The sequence below is a fragment of the Loxodonta africana genome, chromosome 4 (assembly GCF_030014295.1).
Source record: "Loxodonta africana isolate mLoxAfr1 chromosome 4, mLoxAfr1.hap2, whole genome shotgun sequence".
NCBI classification, from domain to species: domain Eukaryota; kingdom Metazoa; phylum Chordata; class Mammalia; order Proboscidea; family Elephantidae; genus Loxodonta; species Loxodonta africana.
Window position 1 is genome coordinate 161,056,116 of NC_087345.1, and position 16,033 is coordinate 161,072,148.

Below are 16,033 nucleotides of genomic sequence, written 5' to 3' on the forward strand. Positions count from 1 at the left end.
CGACCTTGTGTACAACAGAATGAAACACTGACTGGTCCTGCGTCGTACTCTCTATTGCCAGCATGTCCATTGTTGTGGCCATTGTGCCAGCGCATCCTCACTGGCCCTGTACTTCACCAAAAATCGTGTTCCCCTGCAGCGATTGATTCCTCCTGATGATGTGTCCAAAGCAAGCAAACTGGACCGTGTTTTGTTGGGATCCATGAGATTTTCACTTTTTTTTTTTTTTTAGTGTTCCAAAGGAGATCGTCAAGCCTTTCTTCCTAGTATATTTTGGTCTGGAAGCGCCGCTGAAACCCACCCATCATGGGTGACCCCGCTGGTGTTTGAAATACTGGTGGCATATCTTCCAGCATCATGGCAACATGGAAGCCACCACAGTATGACAAACTGACAGGTGGTGGACAAGAGATCTACTGTTTACTAAATTTATCTTCCACTTTAATCCTTCCAAAGTGTGACTCTGAGTGCTCACTACAAAAATAATAGTTAAACTCATTAATCAGACTTCCTAAATTTCACTGAAGTGGGGAATATAGACTGTGGTCCCTAAGTTTAAAGCTTCTTTTCGTTAGTTCTGTAGAGTTAAGAAGGAGAGGGGGAAATGAGAAAGGGGACTCAAGGAAGTTGAAAGAAGGGTTCTTATGACGTCACTTTGGGTGTTAGTCATTTGTCTGCTCGCTGCCTCGTGCCAGGACCGCGGGAGCTAATATGAGGCCCACAGAAGCTGGCCTCCCAGGAGTTGTTGGGGCCTAGTGGGGATTATGGAAAGCAATATTTTGTCTTGTGTTATAAATATCTAAGAAGAAAATGGTAAAGTTAACATTAGGGAAGAGACCATAACACCTATTTAAAAGCAACTGAAAGGTGCTCTGAAGTTCTGTTTTGAAAAATTTAATAAAGCCTAGTGCTTTGAAGTTTTAGGTATATTTTTACTGATTTGCATTATAGAGGAAGGATATGCCTCTGGTTAAAGTTGTTCCATTTGAGTGTGTGAACTTCTCCTTAAGTCCTTTTTTTGTAATTTTTGGGACCATTTAATCTATTAATAATTTTTTTTTTTTTTTTACTATTTCTTATTGGGATTGGCATTCTAACATTGGTTCCTATGTGATTATTTCTATTTGGATAGCTGCCAAGAGCGACCCAACCCCCAGGGAAGGCAAATGCTCCTCTCTAAAGTTGACCTAAGCGTTATGCTCTGAGGTCTTATCTGGTTGTTATAAAACTTTATTGCTTACCTTTGTTGTAAGCTGCCTCATATATTTTTGGTAATGAGGCAGGACATATAAATAAAGCAAATAAAATTGCTTTATGTAGTGTTACCTAGAATCATAGGTCTTAGAGCCTGACACAGGCTCAGGAAAAGCTGTCTGCTTTTGTGGGTAAGATATATTCATTCCCATTCTAAACGTGTGTAACTAAAGCATAGAGAATTTTGCAAATTATGCTAGATCCCACAGCTAGCAAGCCTAACAGAAAGAAATCTAGCCCAGCTCTCCTGACTTTTTGCACAATATTTCTTCCTTATTTGCTTCTGCCAGGTCCTCTGATTCTTGCTGCAAAGAGACTGACAACAGGTCCTTCCTCCACTCATTCAGTCAGTCAGCACTTATTAAGTACTGTTCAATGGCCAGGAGCGACAGTAGTCTTAAAAAAAAAAAAAAAAAAGTATTTTCTATAGTGATGATGGTGGTACTGATTAGAGGTACTTATTGAACACTTAGTATTTGGAGAGCGGGAGGGGACTGACATCAGCCCTTTGTGCACAGGCTTTCTTTTCAGCCTTACGGCAGTTCTATGAATTGATCGTAATGCTACATTCCTCTGGCCTTTGGAGTTCTCTGAGTGGAGTTTTTGTCCACTTTGATCTCTGTGGTCCTTATATTCTCTAATATTCTATGAGACTTTGGAAAGATGTAGATTGCAGACACTGGTGGGTTTTTGTTCTGAGCTTTAAGCACTAAGGCCTCAGGCAGTACGACGTCTGTTAAGTTCACTGTGAAACCAAAGAATGTGCTGTCTGTAGAATTGTTAGCCCCGTTCTGAGTTGAAGGGGGACAGTTTAGACCATTATGTATGTGATTAGTAATGGTGACCTTAACATGGCTATTAGAGCTCTGAACATATGGGGTAGAGCCTGTGAAACGGAATTTTTACCAGTTGCTGTCGGGTTAATTCTGACTCGCGGTGAAGCCATGTGTTGTGGAGTAGAACTGAGCTCCATAGGATTTTCAAGGCTATGACCTTTAGGTAGCAGATCACCAGGCCTTTATTCCGAAGAACCTCTGGGTGAGTTCAAACTACCAATATTTTCGTTAGCCTTTCGGTTAGTAGGAAACCCTGGTGGTGTAGTGGTTAAGTGCTACGGCTGCTAACCAAAGGGTTGGCAGTTTGAATCCTCCAGGTGCTCCTTGGAAACTCTATGGGGCAGTTCTACTCTGTCCTGTAGGGTTGCTATGAGTCAGAATCGACTCGACAGCACTGGGTTTGGTTTTTTTTTTTTTTTTTTTTGGTTAGGTTAGTAGCCTGGCACTTAACCATCTGCATCCCCCCGGATTCTTGTGAAATGCGTAAAACCCATTACTGTCAAGTTGATTCTGACTCATGATGACACTGTGTGCCTCAGAGTAGAACTGCACTCTTCAGGGTTTTCTTGGCCCTGATTTTATAGTGGCAGATTGCCAGTCCTTTCTTCCGTGGTGCCACTGAGTGGATTTGAACTGCCAGCCTTTCTGTTATTAGCTGAGAGCAAACCGTTTGCACCACCCAGGAAGCTTTGTGAAATGCGGGAGTAGTTTTATTTGAGTTCTGAATAATTGATTTAAGGGTATTAAAAGCTGCATTTTAACTCCTTGAAATGTTCTTGTATAGACGGTGTGATCACAGCTGCAATTAAATCCTTGCTCTCTTAGCTCCTTTTGAAACTATATCCTGCCCATTATAAAACCTGTTAATTTCTGTCTTTTAGTAATGACTGGATAGAAAAGGGCTGTTCTTCTTGGTCAGGAACAGAATTTCCCGTACTTGTGGTACACCTTCCCCTGCTGACCTACTAAAAATGAAAGACTAGGAGTAATGATTGAATCTAATTTTCTCTCCTGTGGTAGCAGGATGAGCTGGGTCAGCAAGGCCAGTCCCTGCAGCTGGCTTTAAAATACCTTGGTGATTTGATCTCCTTGCCTTGCCATCCATTTCTACAAGTGCCCATCACTGCCGTTCTTTACCACCTTGACCAGATTCCAAGGTGAAAGCAGCACCAATGAACAAGAGCATTTGTGACGACTCCCGAGGGTGTTGTTTATTAAATGAGTTAGGCAATGAACCAAGGCTGACTTGTAAGCTACCCCGGAGGTGAGCACATTCACACTAAGATAATTGCATATATTATTTAACCAGCTCAAGTGCATCACAGTCTCTGCTTCCCGCACACCCGACGTGAAACAAATATAAGCATCAAGTTAAAAATATTGTCTGACTTTTCATTTTCAAATGATCTGAAAATGCTCTGTTGTGTCCTTTTGTTTGGATTCTAGCTTGTTTTCTCAGAACAAGTGTTTATGAAGTGTTTGGAGGAAGGGGAGAGAATAACAATGCATGGCTTTTGGGCTGCACATCTGTCTTAGGGACTCAGTGAAGCTGCACATTAACTGTTGTCGCCACTTATGATATATCCTGCAACTGTATTTCACTCCGAGATGCTCAGACCAACTCCACATATGACAGACAGATTTTACTGTTATTAATTTCCTATTCTCATGACTCACAGAATTTACTTTTCTGCTCTAGTAGATGACGTGCGTATAATTCCTAACAAGTGGAAACCTGTTTTATTTCTTTTTCAAACAGATTGGCAATATGAAATTGCTCAGGAGGCCTTCCCTCAAACACAGGACGACGTGGAAGTGTACTCACATGCCTACAGCCACAGGTGGAAGAGAAACTTAGACTCTCTCAAGGCAGTCGACACGAACAGAGCAAGCTTTGGTGAAGACTCTACAGAGCCCAGAGGCTTTACAGACCTACTGCTGGATGATGGGCAGGACAACAACACGGAGATTGAGGTAGATAAATAACCTCGGAGATTGCAGTGGGTTAATGACTATATTTCTTGTGAGGCTCCCAATGTCCATGTCTACACAAATTGTCCCCTCAGCCCAATCTAGTACATTTGGCTTTTTTTTTTTTTTTTAAGATTAATTCATTAATAAACTAACAGCTAATCCATCTAATTGCCCATTAGTTCATTTACTCATGAAGCAAACATACATCGGCTTGATGTGGCATCTTAGTTATCTAGGGCTGCTATAACAGACATACAACAAGTGGTTGACTTTAACAAAGAGAAGTTTATTCTCTCACAGTCTAGGAGGCTAGAAGTCTGAATTCTGGGTGCCAACTCCAGGGGAAGGCTTTCGTTCTCTGTCAACTCTGGGGGAACGTCCTTGTCATCAATCTTTTCCCTGGTTGAGGAGCTTCTCAACACAGGGACCCTGGGTCCTAAAGCTGTGCTATTCTCCTGGCTCTTGTTTCTTGGTGGTGTGAGGTCCCCCTGTCTCTCAGTTGGCTTCTCTCTTTTTTTATTTCAAAAGAGATTAATTAAGACACAACCTAATCTTGTAGATTGAGTCCTGCCCCATTAAAATAACTGCCTGTAATCCTGCCTTATTAACATCAATAGAGATAGGATTTACAACACATAAGAAAATTACATCAGATGACAAAATGGTGTACAATCACACAATACTGGGAATCATGGCCTAGCCAAATTGATACCTATTTTAGAGGGACACAATTCAATCCATAACATGTGGTAACACAAAGTTAGGGATACAAAGAGGAATAAAATATAGTTTGTGCCCTCCAGGAATTCACTGGGTAAGAGAGACTAAATGCCATAACCGAATCATTCCTAATATATGCGATAGGTGCCAAAAAATATATGTGCTGGTGTGCCAGGGAGGAGGGATGATCAGTCCTACTTGGGCGTGAGGGTGAGGGTCTTATCTCTGGTTTTACCTAGGAGCCAGCATTTAGGCAGGGACTTGGCTGATTGGACAGGGTTCACCTGTTTGATAACATGTTAATGGGAAGAGAGACAGGCATGCCTGGCACAGTGAACTGCTTGTGGAGTAGCAGATTTGTGGAACAGCGTGGCATGTCGAGCAGTCTCGTAGGGTGTCCAACTGTCCCGGTTTGCTTGGGACAGAGGAGTTTCCTGGGATGTAGGAATTTCAGTGTTAAAAATGGGATAGTCCTGGGGAAACTGGGATGGTTGATCCCTCTGTGATTGTAATTCTTTGTTATGATTGGTGCCATAAAGTGGCTAGAGAAGGATGGTTGGAGATCAGTTTGGTGAGTATGGAAGTTTGAAGAGATCAGAGTTTAGGGGTGCCCAGAGGTCTCAAGGATGATATTACCTTGCTTAAGTCACCATGGTCCTGAGTATTGCAAATCCTAAAATGTGATGTTGTGTATAAACTAGATATAACAGAGGCAGATAAACCGTGTGGAAATAAGTGAAGATTACCCAAGTGAGAACGAACAGAGGCTAAGCATTAGAGCTTGCTATAACAAGGAGGTCAGCCACCATCACTTGCACGTGGCTGAGGCTAAAAGGTAGGCAGAAGAATCAGAATGCTTTTTGGTCAAAAAAAGAGGAGGTTGTCAGCATAGGGAAGCTGGAAATGGGCTAACTCTAAGTGGGATATCTTATGTGACTAGTTTGGGGAGCATGTCTGACTTTCTCTGGTTGGTCCTACTCAGAAGGGAGGGAAAAAATAAGGAAGCTGCCAGCCATTGACCAAGTGCTAACTGTTCTGGGCTGATGGCTGCAGAGGCTGTTGTTTGGCTTCCTGGGCTGATTACTTCAGAGGTTGTTTGTGGGCCAGAGTTCTCCTGTCAAAGAGGGCCTGACTGTGGTCTGACAATGGTTGGTTTGTGTATTCAGTCACTTAAAGTTTTAGCTGCTCCTTTCTCCCAGGTGATAGGTTTATAATTTTGGAAACCAGGCAGCATTCTTTTTACTGTACCAGATTCCCTGAAATACTCATTATTTAGGGGGAAAAAAAAAAATCCTTAATTTCATCAAGTAGATACTACATTGCACTTGCAGATAATTTCAAGGTGGTATTTTGTTCCCTCATGGAGAGAGGAATCATCTGAAGCAGTCTGTGGGGATTCTGTGTATGAGAAAAGCTCAGCAGCTTTCCAAACACCTCTCTCTATAGGCTCAGCTAGTGTGTGACTTGGCGTTGCCTGCTTGCCCCAGCCTGTCCACTTAACAGGCAACACAAGATGTGCCAGGAGCAGAAGTGATCTAATATCTAGAAAGGGCTAATCTGGCCCCTGCAGAGTGGCCTGCTATTTTGGCAACATTGTTGTTATAGCAACTTGGAGTAGGCAGCGTTAATTATTACCTGAGCCACTCTTTAGCTTGGGTGCAACATAAAGAAAGGAGAACTGAACAGAAGCAGAGGTGTTTTCTGCCTGTCCAGCACTACTAATACCCTATTGACATTGAAGGGGCGAACACAGGTTTCTGGGACTCGGAACTCTATGGGGTGCTGAGTTTTCCTGAATCACTTGTAACATAGAAAATCCCTTTGCTCAGAGATGCATTAACACTCCTCAAAATATAATCCCAGTTGTTACTACATCCATGATTTTGTTGTTTGGCCAAGTTTGCTTTTTTTTCTACTTTAACAAAGGGAGACCATGTACTATGAGTAGTTTTGAAGTAGTAAAAGGAAGGAGAGGGAGAGGAGGGAACAGCTTGCTGGGCACCTGTTAGCTGCCCCTGAGTTGGCGCCTGACTTGAGGTGACCCCATGCATTACGGAACAAAACACTGCCTAGTCCTGTGGCAGTCCCATGATTAGTTATGGATTGTACCATTGTGAGCCATAGGGTTTTCATTGGCTGATTTTTGCAGTTGATTGCCAGGCCTTTCTTCCTAGTCTGTCTTTAGTCTGGAAGATCTTCTGAAAACCCGTTCAGCATCTGGCAACATGTAGGCCTCCACTGACAGATGGGTGGTGGCTGTACTTACCAGGTGCCAAGACCTACCAGGTGCTTTGTGTACCCTACCTCATTTAGTCTTCACAACAGCCTTGTGATATTTGCATCAACAGCCTCACTGGGCAATGGTTTTGACTTTGCATTTTTCCTAAGGTCTCCCATTAATAATTAAACAGGTTGGTATTCAAATGGAGGTCTATCTGACTCTCAAGTTTTGTCCTTTCTATTTGACTTTTCTCCCTCTAGTAAAACACAAATGGCCCTTTAATTACATAGTGATTTTGGATAGTGGAAGCACCAGAATATTGATATGAGAGTAATGTTGGGGTTTCAGTCTGGTTGGAAGTGGACTTGTCTTGAGTTTAGATCTGCGCAGCAAGAGCTCTGCCTTTACTTTGAGAATGTATTTGTTTTGATGGGGTTTTGAGGACTAGTGGAGTTATTAGGGATCTAAATTTCTTTACAAGTTCTTGAGTGGTGCAAACAGTTAACATGCTCAGATGCTACCCCAAAAAGTTGATGGTTAGAGTTCACCCAGAGATCCATCAGAAAAAAGACCTGGTGATTTACTTCAAAAAAGTCAGCCATTGCAAAGCCTATGGAGGTTTGACATATATCAGGTCACTGTGAGCTGGAATCCACTTGATGGCAGCTGGTTTAAAATTCCTCCAAATCACATCTTGGCGCTGCCAGTAATTTTGGAAACAAAAACCTATTTCTGAAACTTCTCTGAAAAGTTTATTTGTCCTACTCCTTGAAAGAGTGTTTTTGAACAGCATTGCATCTTTTTGTGGTAAACGTTACTGTTGGGTTAAGTTAAGGAGGAATAAGGAAGAAAGGAACCAAATGATTATAGAGTGATTACTCTCTTCTGAGCTCTGTAACAAGATCTTTCTTATGTTTTAGAGGTAGGCATTTTGATTTATATTGCTTAGTCCAAGTGATGAGCATGACAGACCATGTGTGCTTTTTTTCCTTTAGATGCTTCCAACGTCAGTGCCAGGAATCAGAATTATTTTGTCCAACAGCTTTGGCTGTAGTAGTGGCTGTTAAAGTAATTTGTATTCTAGTGAGACCAAAAGAACCCAGAATCGCATTCCTGTGCATATTCTCTTCATTTCTGCCACCGTCTAGACTCCGTATCCCACTTTCATTTAAAAAAAAAAAAAAAGGGCAAAAGAATACCATAGCGTATTTCCCATTTTGGCACAAAGTCACTCTGAAATGAACAAAGGCTGCTATTCTCCTAAATTGGTGACAGTATTTTTTCTGGCTCTGCACAAGACCAGATAATGTAGGGATTGTAAAACCTAGTATACCAGTTAAAGACTTCTTTTAATTAAAGTTTTTGTCCTTGTTTTCTTTTTTTAATATTCTTCCCATGTAATATCATAGAGCTGTTTTGAATCCAGCCATATTTCCTGTTGAATAATCGGGGAACCCACAAATTGCCATTTGTCACTGTAGACCTGAATGTTGATTTATGTGAGATCATTCTCTTTGTAGTCCTTCTGGTCACGAGGGTAATAGCCACTTAGCCAATTGAGAAGAAAACTACCTCCTTCTGATTATTGTTGTTTTTAGCTGCTGTCAAGTTGGCCCCTGACTCTTGGCAACCCCACAACAGAACAAAATACTGCCCAGTCCTGCACTGTCCCCTTGATGGATTGTGGATCAAACTATTGTGATCCACAGGATTTTCACTGGCTGATTTTTGTAAGTAGATCACCAGGCTTTTCTTCTTAGTCTGTCTTGGTCTGGAAGTGCCACTGAACCCTGTTCAGCATTCTAATAACACTTAAGCCTCCACTGATAGACAAGTCATGGCTGTGCATGAGGTACATTGGTGAGCGTCAAACCTGGGTTTCCCACATGGAAGGCAAGAATTCTTCCACTGAAGCACCAGTGCCCTCTCCTTGTGATTAGTGTATATGAAAAGTGAGGTGTCATAAAACAGTTACCAACTGTGCTACTTTTTATAATTATTTGAGGAATATAAAGACTTAGAGGTAAGATAAGTTCCTCTCACAAGCAGCCCTCGGAGGATTCCATGACTCCAGTAGCACACGCACAGAAGAACAGCTCACAGAACTTCCGCTCGCCGCTGCCCTTGCGTTTTCTGGCTGGGAGTTCTTGCGGCAAGCACGCACCGCAGGGAATGGAGAGGGCATTAGCAATATTTGGTGAGAATTACAGATGTTCCATAAAGTTCAGTTTCATCAGGTTATTCCTGAGGGATGGTGTCAGTAACTCACAGTCCTTAGCTGTGGTAACACACTCAACCAAATATGTGGTTTTTATGCCATGTGCAGTATTTGGAAGTGTCAGATGCCCTCTCTTGGGACAATGAATGTGTTTGTGAAAAGGATTGTAGAATCTGATTTTTTGCCTTGTTCAGAAGCACCCAGATGGCAAAGAAGGGACATTTCAAAGATAGGGCTCATGGATTATATAAGTGTAGTTCTATAATCCAAACCAAATCAGAAATTGTGAGGTAGACCAGTGCCTTTCAAACATCAGCATGCTTACAAATCACTTGAGGATCTTGTTCAAATGCACTTTTCAGATTCAGCCATTTTAGGCTGGGGCCTGCCTGGTATTCTGTATATCTCACAAGGTCCCAGGTGATACAGATGTTGCTAGTCCATAGTTCACACTTTGAGTTGCAAAAAGCTAGACTACAAAGCAGATTTAGCTATTTATTTTAAGGATATAATGTTCTGTATAATCTTAAATCTGGCTGCCTAACAGCAGCATGCCTTGTGGATTTCTGATTATGGTACCAAAGGGAAAAATCACAGTGTACTCAGCAAGTGTTTTATCATTCAAGTGTGCTTTAAAGTTTATATCTGAGGATGGTACAATCAAGAGTTACCAGCAAATACGTATGATGGATAAGACGAAAGGATCAACCGCTATTTTAAAGCATAGATGAGAAGGTTAGGAGGCAGGGATTTTAAGTAAATGGAAGTGAAACAACTAGAACAGAAATAATGAGAATATTGCCGTAGGGTGGAGAATTTAACCAATGTCATTGATCTTGAAGTCTAGAAATTGTGGAATGGGAGTGGAGTTTGCTGTGTATATTTTGACCAAAAATAAAAAGTTAAAACAGCAACAACAACAAAAATGTGTGCTGGATGTAGCTAAATACTAGAGATAACAACTTTTGCCCTAACTCCGTATGTAAAAACTCTTTTGTCTGCTGTGGCACAAGTTACCAGTTGAGGCTGCGTCTTATATTACCAGTTGCTAATTGCTGTGCACAAGGTTATCGTGTCTGCTCTAATGCTTTGTTGCTGTCTATAACCAGGTAATCTATTAAAAGGGAAAGAAGTCACTGGCAAACACTTCCTCTAGAATAGAGTGTGGTTGCTTTGCTGATTATTTTACAAAGGAAAAGGCAAATTTTGTAATGGCCCATTTAGGTAGAAACCCCATGGTGTGCTTGCTGTACAGACAATCCATCAGATTATTTTTAGATAATGGGAACTTTAGTGCACATGCGTCTTTTAAACCTAAATGAACCCGAAACCAAACCCATTGCCGTCCAGTGGATTCTGACTCATGGCTTTCTTAATTTTAGAGGTCTGGCAATGAAAGTAATGAATATGGGCAGTACTAAGACCCAGTCCACAGAGATAGAGTAATAAAAATTGCAGAATACTACTCTGCTGGTACTTTTCTCAAGGCACTATCCTTCTCAGTGAACTTATGGAAAACCCACGTTTATATGTAAAGAATGTGATCATGTAAATTTGTGACATTTATCAAAAGAAATAAAAGTATCACTTGATACTGGTAAGTTATTACTTTAGTTGTTATGAATGTGGACACCAGGTATAGATTTTTGTTAAATGAAACGTTTCCATTTTAGGGGATTTTAGACTTATAGAAGTTTCAGCATGTGATTACAGGATCAAAAAGCTGTGTGAAGGAAAATGCTAAGATTAATCCTGAAGAAATACAAATATTTGACTAAACCATGTATTGAAATTTCCCAAATGTAGGTAGGCATCAGACTTTGTCTACCACAAAAGATGAGAAAAAAAGCATTGTGTAGCTATGAGATCAAAAAGGAAGAGAAATATTGCCTAGGTTGTTAATGAAAACACAGAGGCAGGACTTTATTCTGTAGGGAGCAAGGGTTAATGTAGGCATAAGATGTCAATTGAACTAAGTCATGAAGAGAGAGAGGATACACAGATATCAAGGTATTTCTAGAAAGAGGTTTTACACAGACAAGCAAGGGTAATACTTTAAATCTCCTTGAGTACTATGCTAAGGTGTTTGGAATTTACCAGGAAGGTGCTTGGAAGCGTCTGACAGGGTTTTATATAGGGAAAGGTAAGATTGTATTGATGTTGCCAAAAGATTGCTTTGGGGGCTGAGTGGGAATTGTATCAGAAAGTCCGAATCTAGGAGCACAAAATTTAAGGGAGAATTGACATGAGATAAAGTGAGATAGTGGTTGGGAAAGGCTATGGGTAGAAGTTATGAAAACTGCGGAGTACTACTGTGCTGATTCTTTTCTCAGGCCACTATCCTTCCCAGTGAACTTGCAGAAAACCACAGTTGTATGAGAAGAATGTGATCATGTAAATTTGTGACTTTTTTTCCAAAAGAAAGAAAAGGTACTACCTGAAAAGCTCTGTTACAATATAAATAAATAAATAAAAGCTCTGATACAAAAAAAAAAAAAAAAAAACCAGGGGTAGATTTTCTTTAAATGAAGCATTTCCATTTTAGGAAATCCTAAACATGTAGGGGAAACCCTGGTGGTGCAGTGGTTAAGAGCTATGGCTCCAAAACAAAAGGTGGGCAGTTCAAATCCATGAGCCTTACCTTGGAAACCCTATGGGGCAGTTCTGCTCTGAATTGGAATCAATTCAATGGACTCAATGGCAGTGTTTTTTTTTTTTAGACTTGTAGAGGTTTCAGCATGTGGTTGTAGAATCAAAAAGCTTTGAATTTCAGACACATTTAGATTTGTAATCATTAAGATACAGTAACTGCTGTGACGAGTGTGTTGCCCCGTATTCTGGTGTTTGCTTGACTCTAGAGGTTAATTGCAGATCTTTGTCCTTGCCTTTCCTGGCAGGGTGGCCTGCTACTACCTTGACACCAGCATCTAACTGGGTTGAGAATTTGCTGTATTTCTTCAACATCTGTTGCCAAAGACTGTATATTAACTGACAACAAAATCTGTTCCCATTTCTTCTGCTTTTGGTAATTGGCAGAAACATGTAGTTTTAAACTTCTGATTTAATCTCATTCATCTTCTTTTAGAATATTGATGAGGATGTTCAGTTTTCAAAAAAAAAAAGGAAAATGGACTGAAAATAGTAAATCAGGCAGAATTTATATCCACAAGTATCACTCATCCTCTAAAAAGATAATGAGGATTAAAATAGAGTATCGTATATCTGACTCAGTTACAGATTATTCTTAGCTTGACATGTCAGCTCTTTATGGAATCACAAATGGAAAAAGATCTATAAGTGTCTTTCAAAGAGTTCCATAAAGGATAACTGAATTAGTGCTATGATACTTCACTAGTAGTTAACAGGGTTTGCTTACAGTAATGGCAGGAAAATGTTATTCCAGTGGATACATTCAGATTGTAAAATTAGTAAGTGTGTTAATCATACTTAGTTTCAGAACAGGAATTATGTTTTAGAGTTAATAATCTTACATTTTCCATGTACACAGAAATATCACTTATAATCCCCCGAAGACCCGAGCTAAATTATAAGACTAGCGCACTATATTTTTCCTGCCTTACATCCTCTGCCTCTCTTTGCATTAAATAGCGACAATAATATGGTTTCAAATTAGGAAACCCCAGGTAACTGTTAATCAGTGAATTTCGATTCTGTCATCTTCCAATCTCATTTTTTGTCTTTGCCTAGATAACTTCCAACAGGACATTTAAATACGTTTTCGTGAAAATTAATTATTTTCAGTATAAAATTTGAGCTACTATATCCTCAATGTCATAGGTATAAATTTTAGATAATTGATTTTTAAATCATTCTGAAAAACCAGATCAGTTGTTCTGGGAGTCTAGAATGTGTCCACTGTTTATACATTGAGCGTAAGGGCTCAGGGTAGAGGCCAACAACCATCCACTCAGTATGGCCTGGACCTCAGGAGCAGAAAGGCCAGCATGTACTCAAGTCCCCTGTTCGCCTAGCAGCCCATGGAGAGGTGTGCTTGGACCAGGGTGCAACTGGATGCACCCACGGTGAGACCGTGTTCCAGGGAGGGACAAGTCCCTGTTTGCCTTCCCTCTTTATTGGGCAAACATGAGAAGGGCATTGCACAGGAGAATTAAACATTTGAGGACCAAGCACCAAGCAGTCTAGGCTTACTTGCTAGCAGTGTGAGAGATGTCATTTACCAGCAGCTGGATTGGAGCTTCCAAGTTCCAAGGGATGTTGAGTTCATGTTCAGCCCACCTCCCTGCAGGGAGCTTAACCTGTATCCTCAGCTACCTGGTTGCTAGGCGACAGTGTTTCTGGGGCCATTCACTGGGCAATCCCAGTCAATATTAATGTATTATTCTTTAAGGAGTAGTCTTTTCTGTGCTTTTCAAAACAAAAAATGGAATTAAAACATGATCATAGCTCATAGGCTAAATACATCTGAGTTGGCACAGAAATGCCAATAACATAATTTTTATTACTGCATCTGGGAGAGTTTTGGGACTGCACTTATTCCCATGAAGATTCGTTGTATGATCAATTAGCCAGCCCCTATAACATGAACTTATTTATTTCTAAAATGCTAATGCCAATTGAATATCACACCAAGTCTGCCATTTATTTTATCTAACAAATAAATGTATGCTCCACAATTCAGCACTAATTTGTTGAAAAAATAAAGAATATAGGCCTCATAAACAATGATATAATGTACTTTTATGTGGCAACCAAGTTTCTTTGGGCCTTTGCAAAAGATGTATCTTGTGTCTTTGCCAAATACTGTGACTTAGATGGAAACACTATTAGGTCTACTCATAAGTGGGTCCTTACAAATATAGGCGACATTTAAAATTTCCTGATTATTTAGGTTTGTGGTATGAAAATCTACTTTTAAACAATAGTGTATAATATACTCAATGTTCAGGAACATTTATTTCCCCTTTGTATTTCTGAAGCAGATTTAGGGTAGATAGGGGTTTCTTTATTAAAAAAATAGAGACATTCGTATTTATATTCATATGCATGGCTTTAGCATTTGTCATAGGAAATTTGCTAGTGTTCCACTCTATATGCTGTTACGGAAGGCATCAAATATCTGAATATCCTTTTAAGAGGGGTTGGTAACATTCAGGATGAAAAGAGACTGCTTTAGTTTTCTTTTTGTGTAGCTCTGAAAGAAAACCTTTCTGTTCATGCCCCAGCAATGCATGGATGTGTGAATCTGTCTAGAAATAAGAAAAGAATTGAACTTTGCAGCCCTTGGGAACAGTTGTTTTGAGCTATTTCCTATATGGTATTTCAAGCCTGAGCTATTAAATTGAAATAATAGTTTAGAATCCATTGCACTAGAATCGAATGAATGGATTAAACACGACTGAAACTACAGGTAATTTTTAGCTCTTTTGTGATCTTCATGTTTTTATACAATCTCTAGCTTAAAGAGCAAAGGCATAGGAAACATTATGTTCACCTTTTATACTGTCTGTCTGTCTGCCTGTTCGTCTGCCTGTCCATCTATCTATCTGCCTATCTGTCCATCCATTCCTCTGTCCCTCCGTTCCCCTGTCCATCCACTCGCTCTGTCTCCCTACCTACCTACCTTTATTGGTATTCACAATGCTGAGCCTACTTGTGCCCAAGGAATTTGGGGGACAAAACTGGCAAAGTGAACATCTTTATGTTAAAATTTAAATATTAGTAAAAAAAAAATATTAGTAAGTATCTCTTATTAAGAAAGTCTTCTAGGTTCTTTCAAAACTAAAAAGATTTTCTCTCATAATAGGCTTTTCTAACCTAAAATTAATACTGCCTAACCTTTTTTTTTTTTTAACCTTTTAGGGTTTTATGAATTCTACTATAGAAATTTTTTTTAATTTCAAAGATGAATGCAATGTTTTATTCTCACATTTTCCTCTCAAAATTTAGAATATGATTTCCTTAGGTTATAGTGGTTTGTACAGTGTTCATATTCAAATGCAGATCTTTACTTATTCTGTCATTTAAAACAAGTATAAAATAAAGGACGAATTAAAATTTCATGACCTGAAAATGTTTACTGGGAATACTACTAGCAAGCCTTCTCAAGGAACTTACAATAGTTAATTTGTCCATTGTACACAGAATTATAGAATGATCTTTTATCTAAAGAATGAGGTATAAACAACCATTGTCTCTTAAGTACCATTTTAATAAAGAATGACCTTTTTCCACTGAGTAATAGGATACTGCCTTATTATTTTGTACAAGGGAGTAGGATTAGTCACTATCTGAAAAGAAGAGCATCATATTCCAGTAGGAAAATACAATTAAAAGAGCATGCGTAAGAAAATAACTTCATGAACAAATGTTGAAACATACCAGACCAAAATAATAAGTATGCATTCAAACTTTTTCTGAAGTTACCAGTTGGACCAAGAGATACAGTCAAATTATCTTTGAAGATTTTTCTATATTCACTGCTCTTTGGAAACTCTGTGTACAGTAATTTTTTCTCGTGGACCTAAGGAAAGAAAATGATCAGTACATTCAAAAGCCTCCCATCCTTCCTTCTGCCAGGAGCCGATCTGAGGTGAGTGTGTCTACAGCAGAAGATGTCTATGGAGCAGCTCACAGTTCAGTTACTTACCGGTCCATAAAGAGCTTAACTGGAAATCAAAATCATTTTTTGGCATGATGGGCAAAACGTTCTTCTGCCTTATTGAATAGTCTTGCTGTGGTCTGAGGACACTTAGAATGTATTTGACATGCTTTGTTCAGGCAGTTTTGTTGCTGAAGAATCCTGCCATTTGAAGGTTTTAGGCTGGTTTT

At 39.8% G+C, this 16,033-nt stretch overlaps 1 protein-coding gene across 1 annotated transcript in view; it reads left to right on the plus strand.

The window, feature by feature from the left end:
* The window catches only part of PLXDC2 (plexin domain containing 2), a 540,324-nt gene that overhangs the window by 192,953 nt on the left and 331,338 nt on the right, over positions 1-16,033 (plus strand). The window contains exon 2 of the mRNA XM_064284902.1: positions 3,850-4,064. Within this exon, the coding sequence (XP_064140972.1) occupies positions 3,850-4,064 (215 nt within the window). The remainder of the gene's footprint in view (positions 1-3,849; positions 4,065-16,033) is intronic.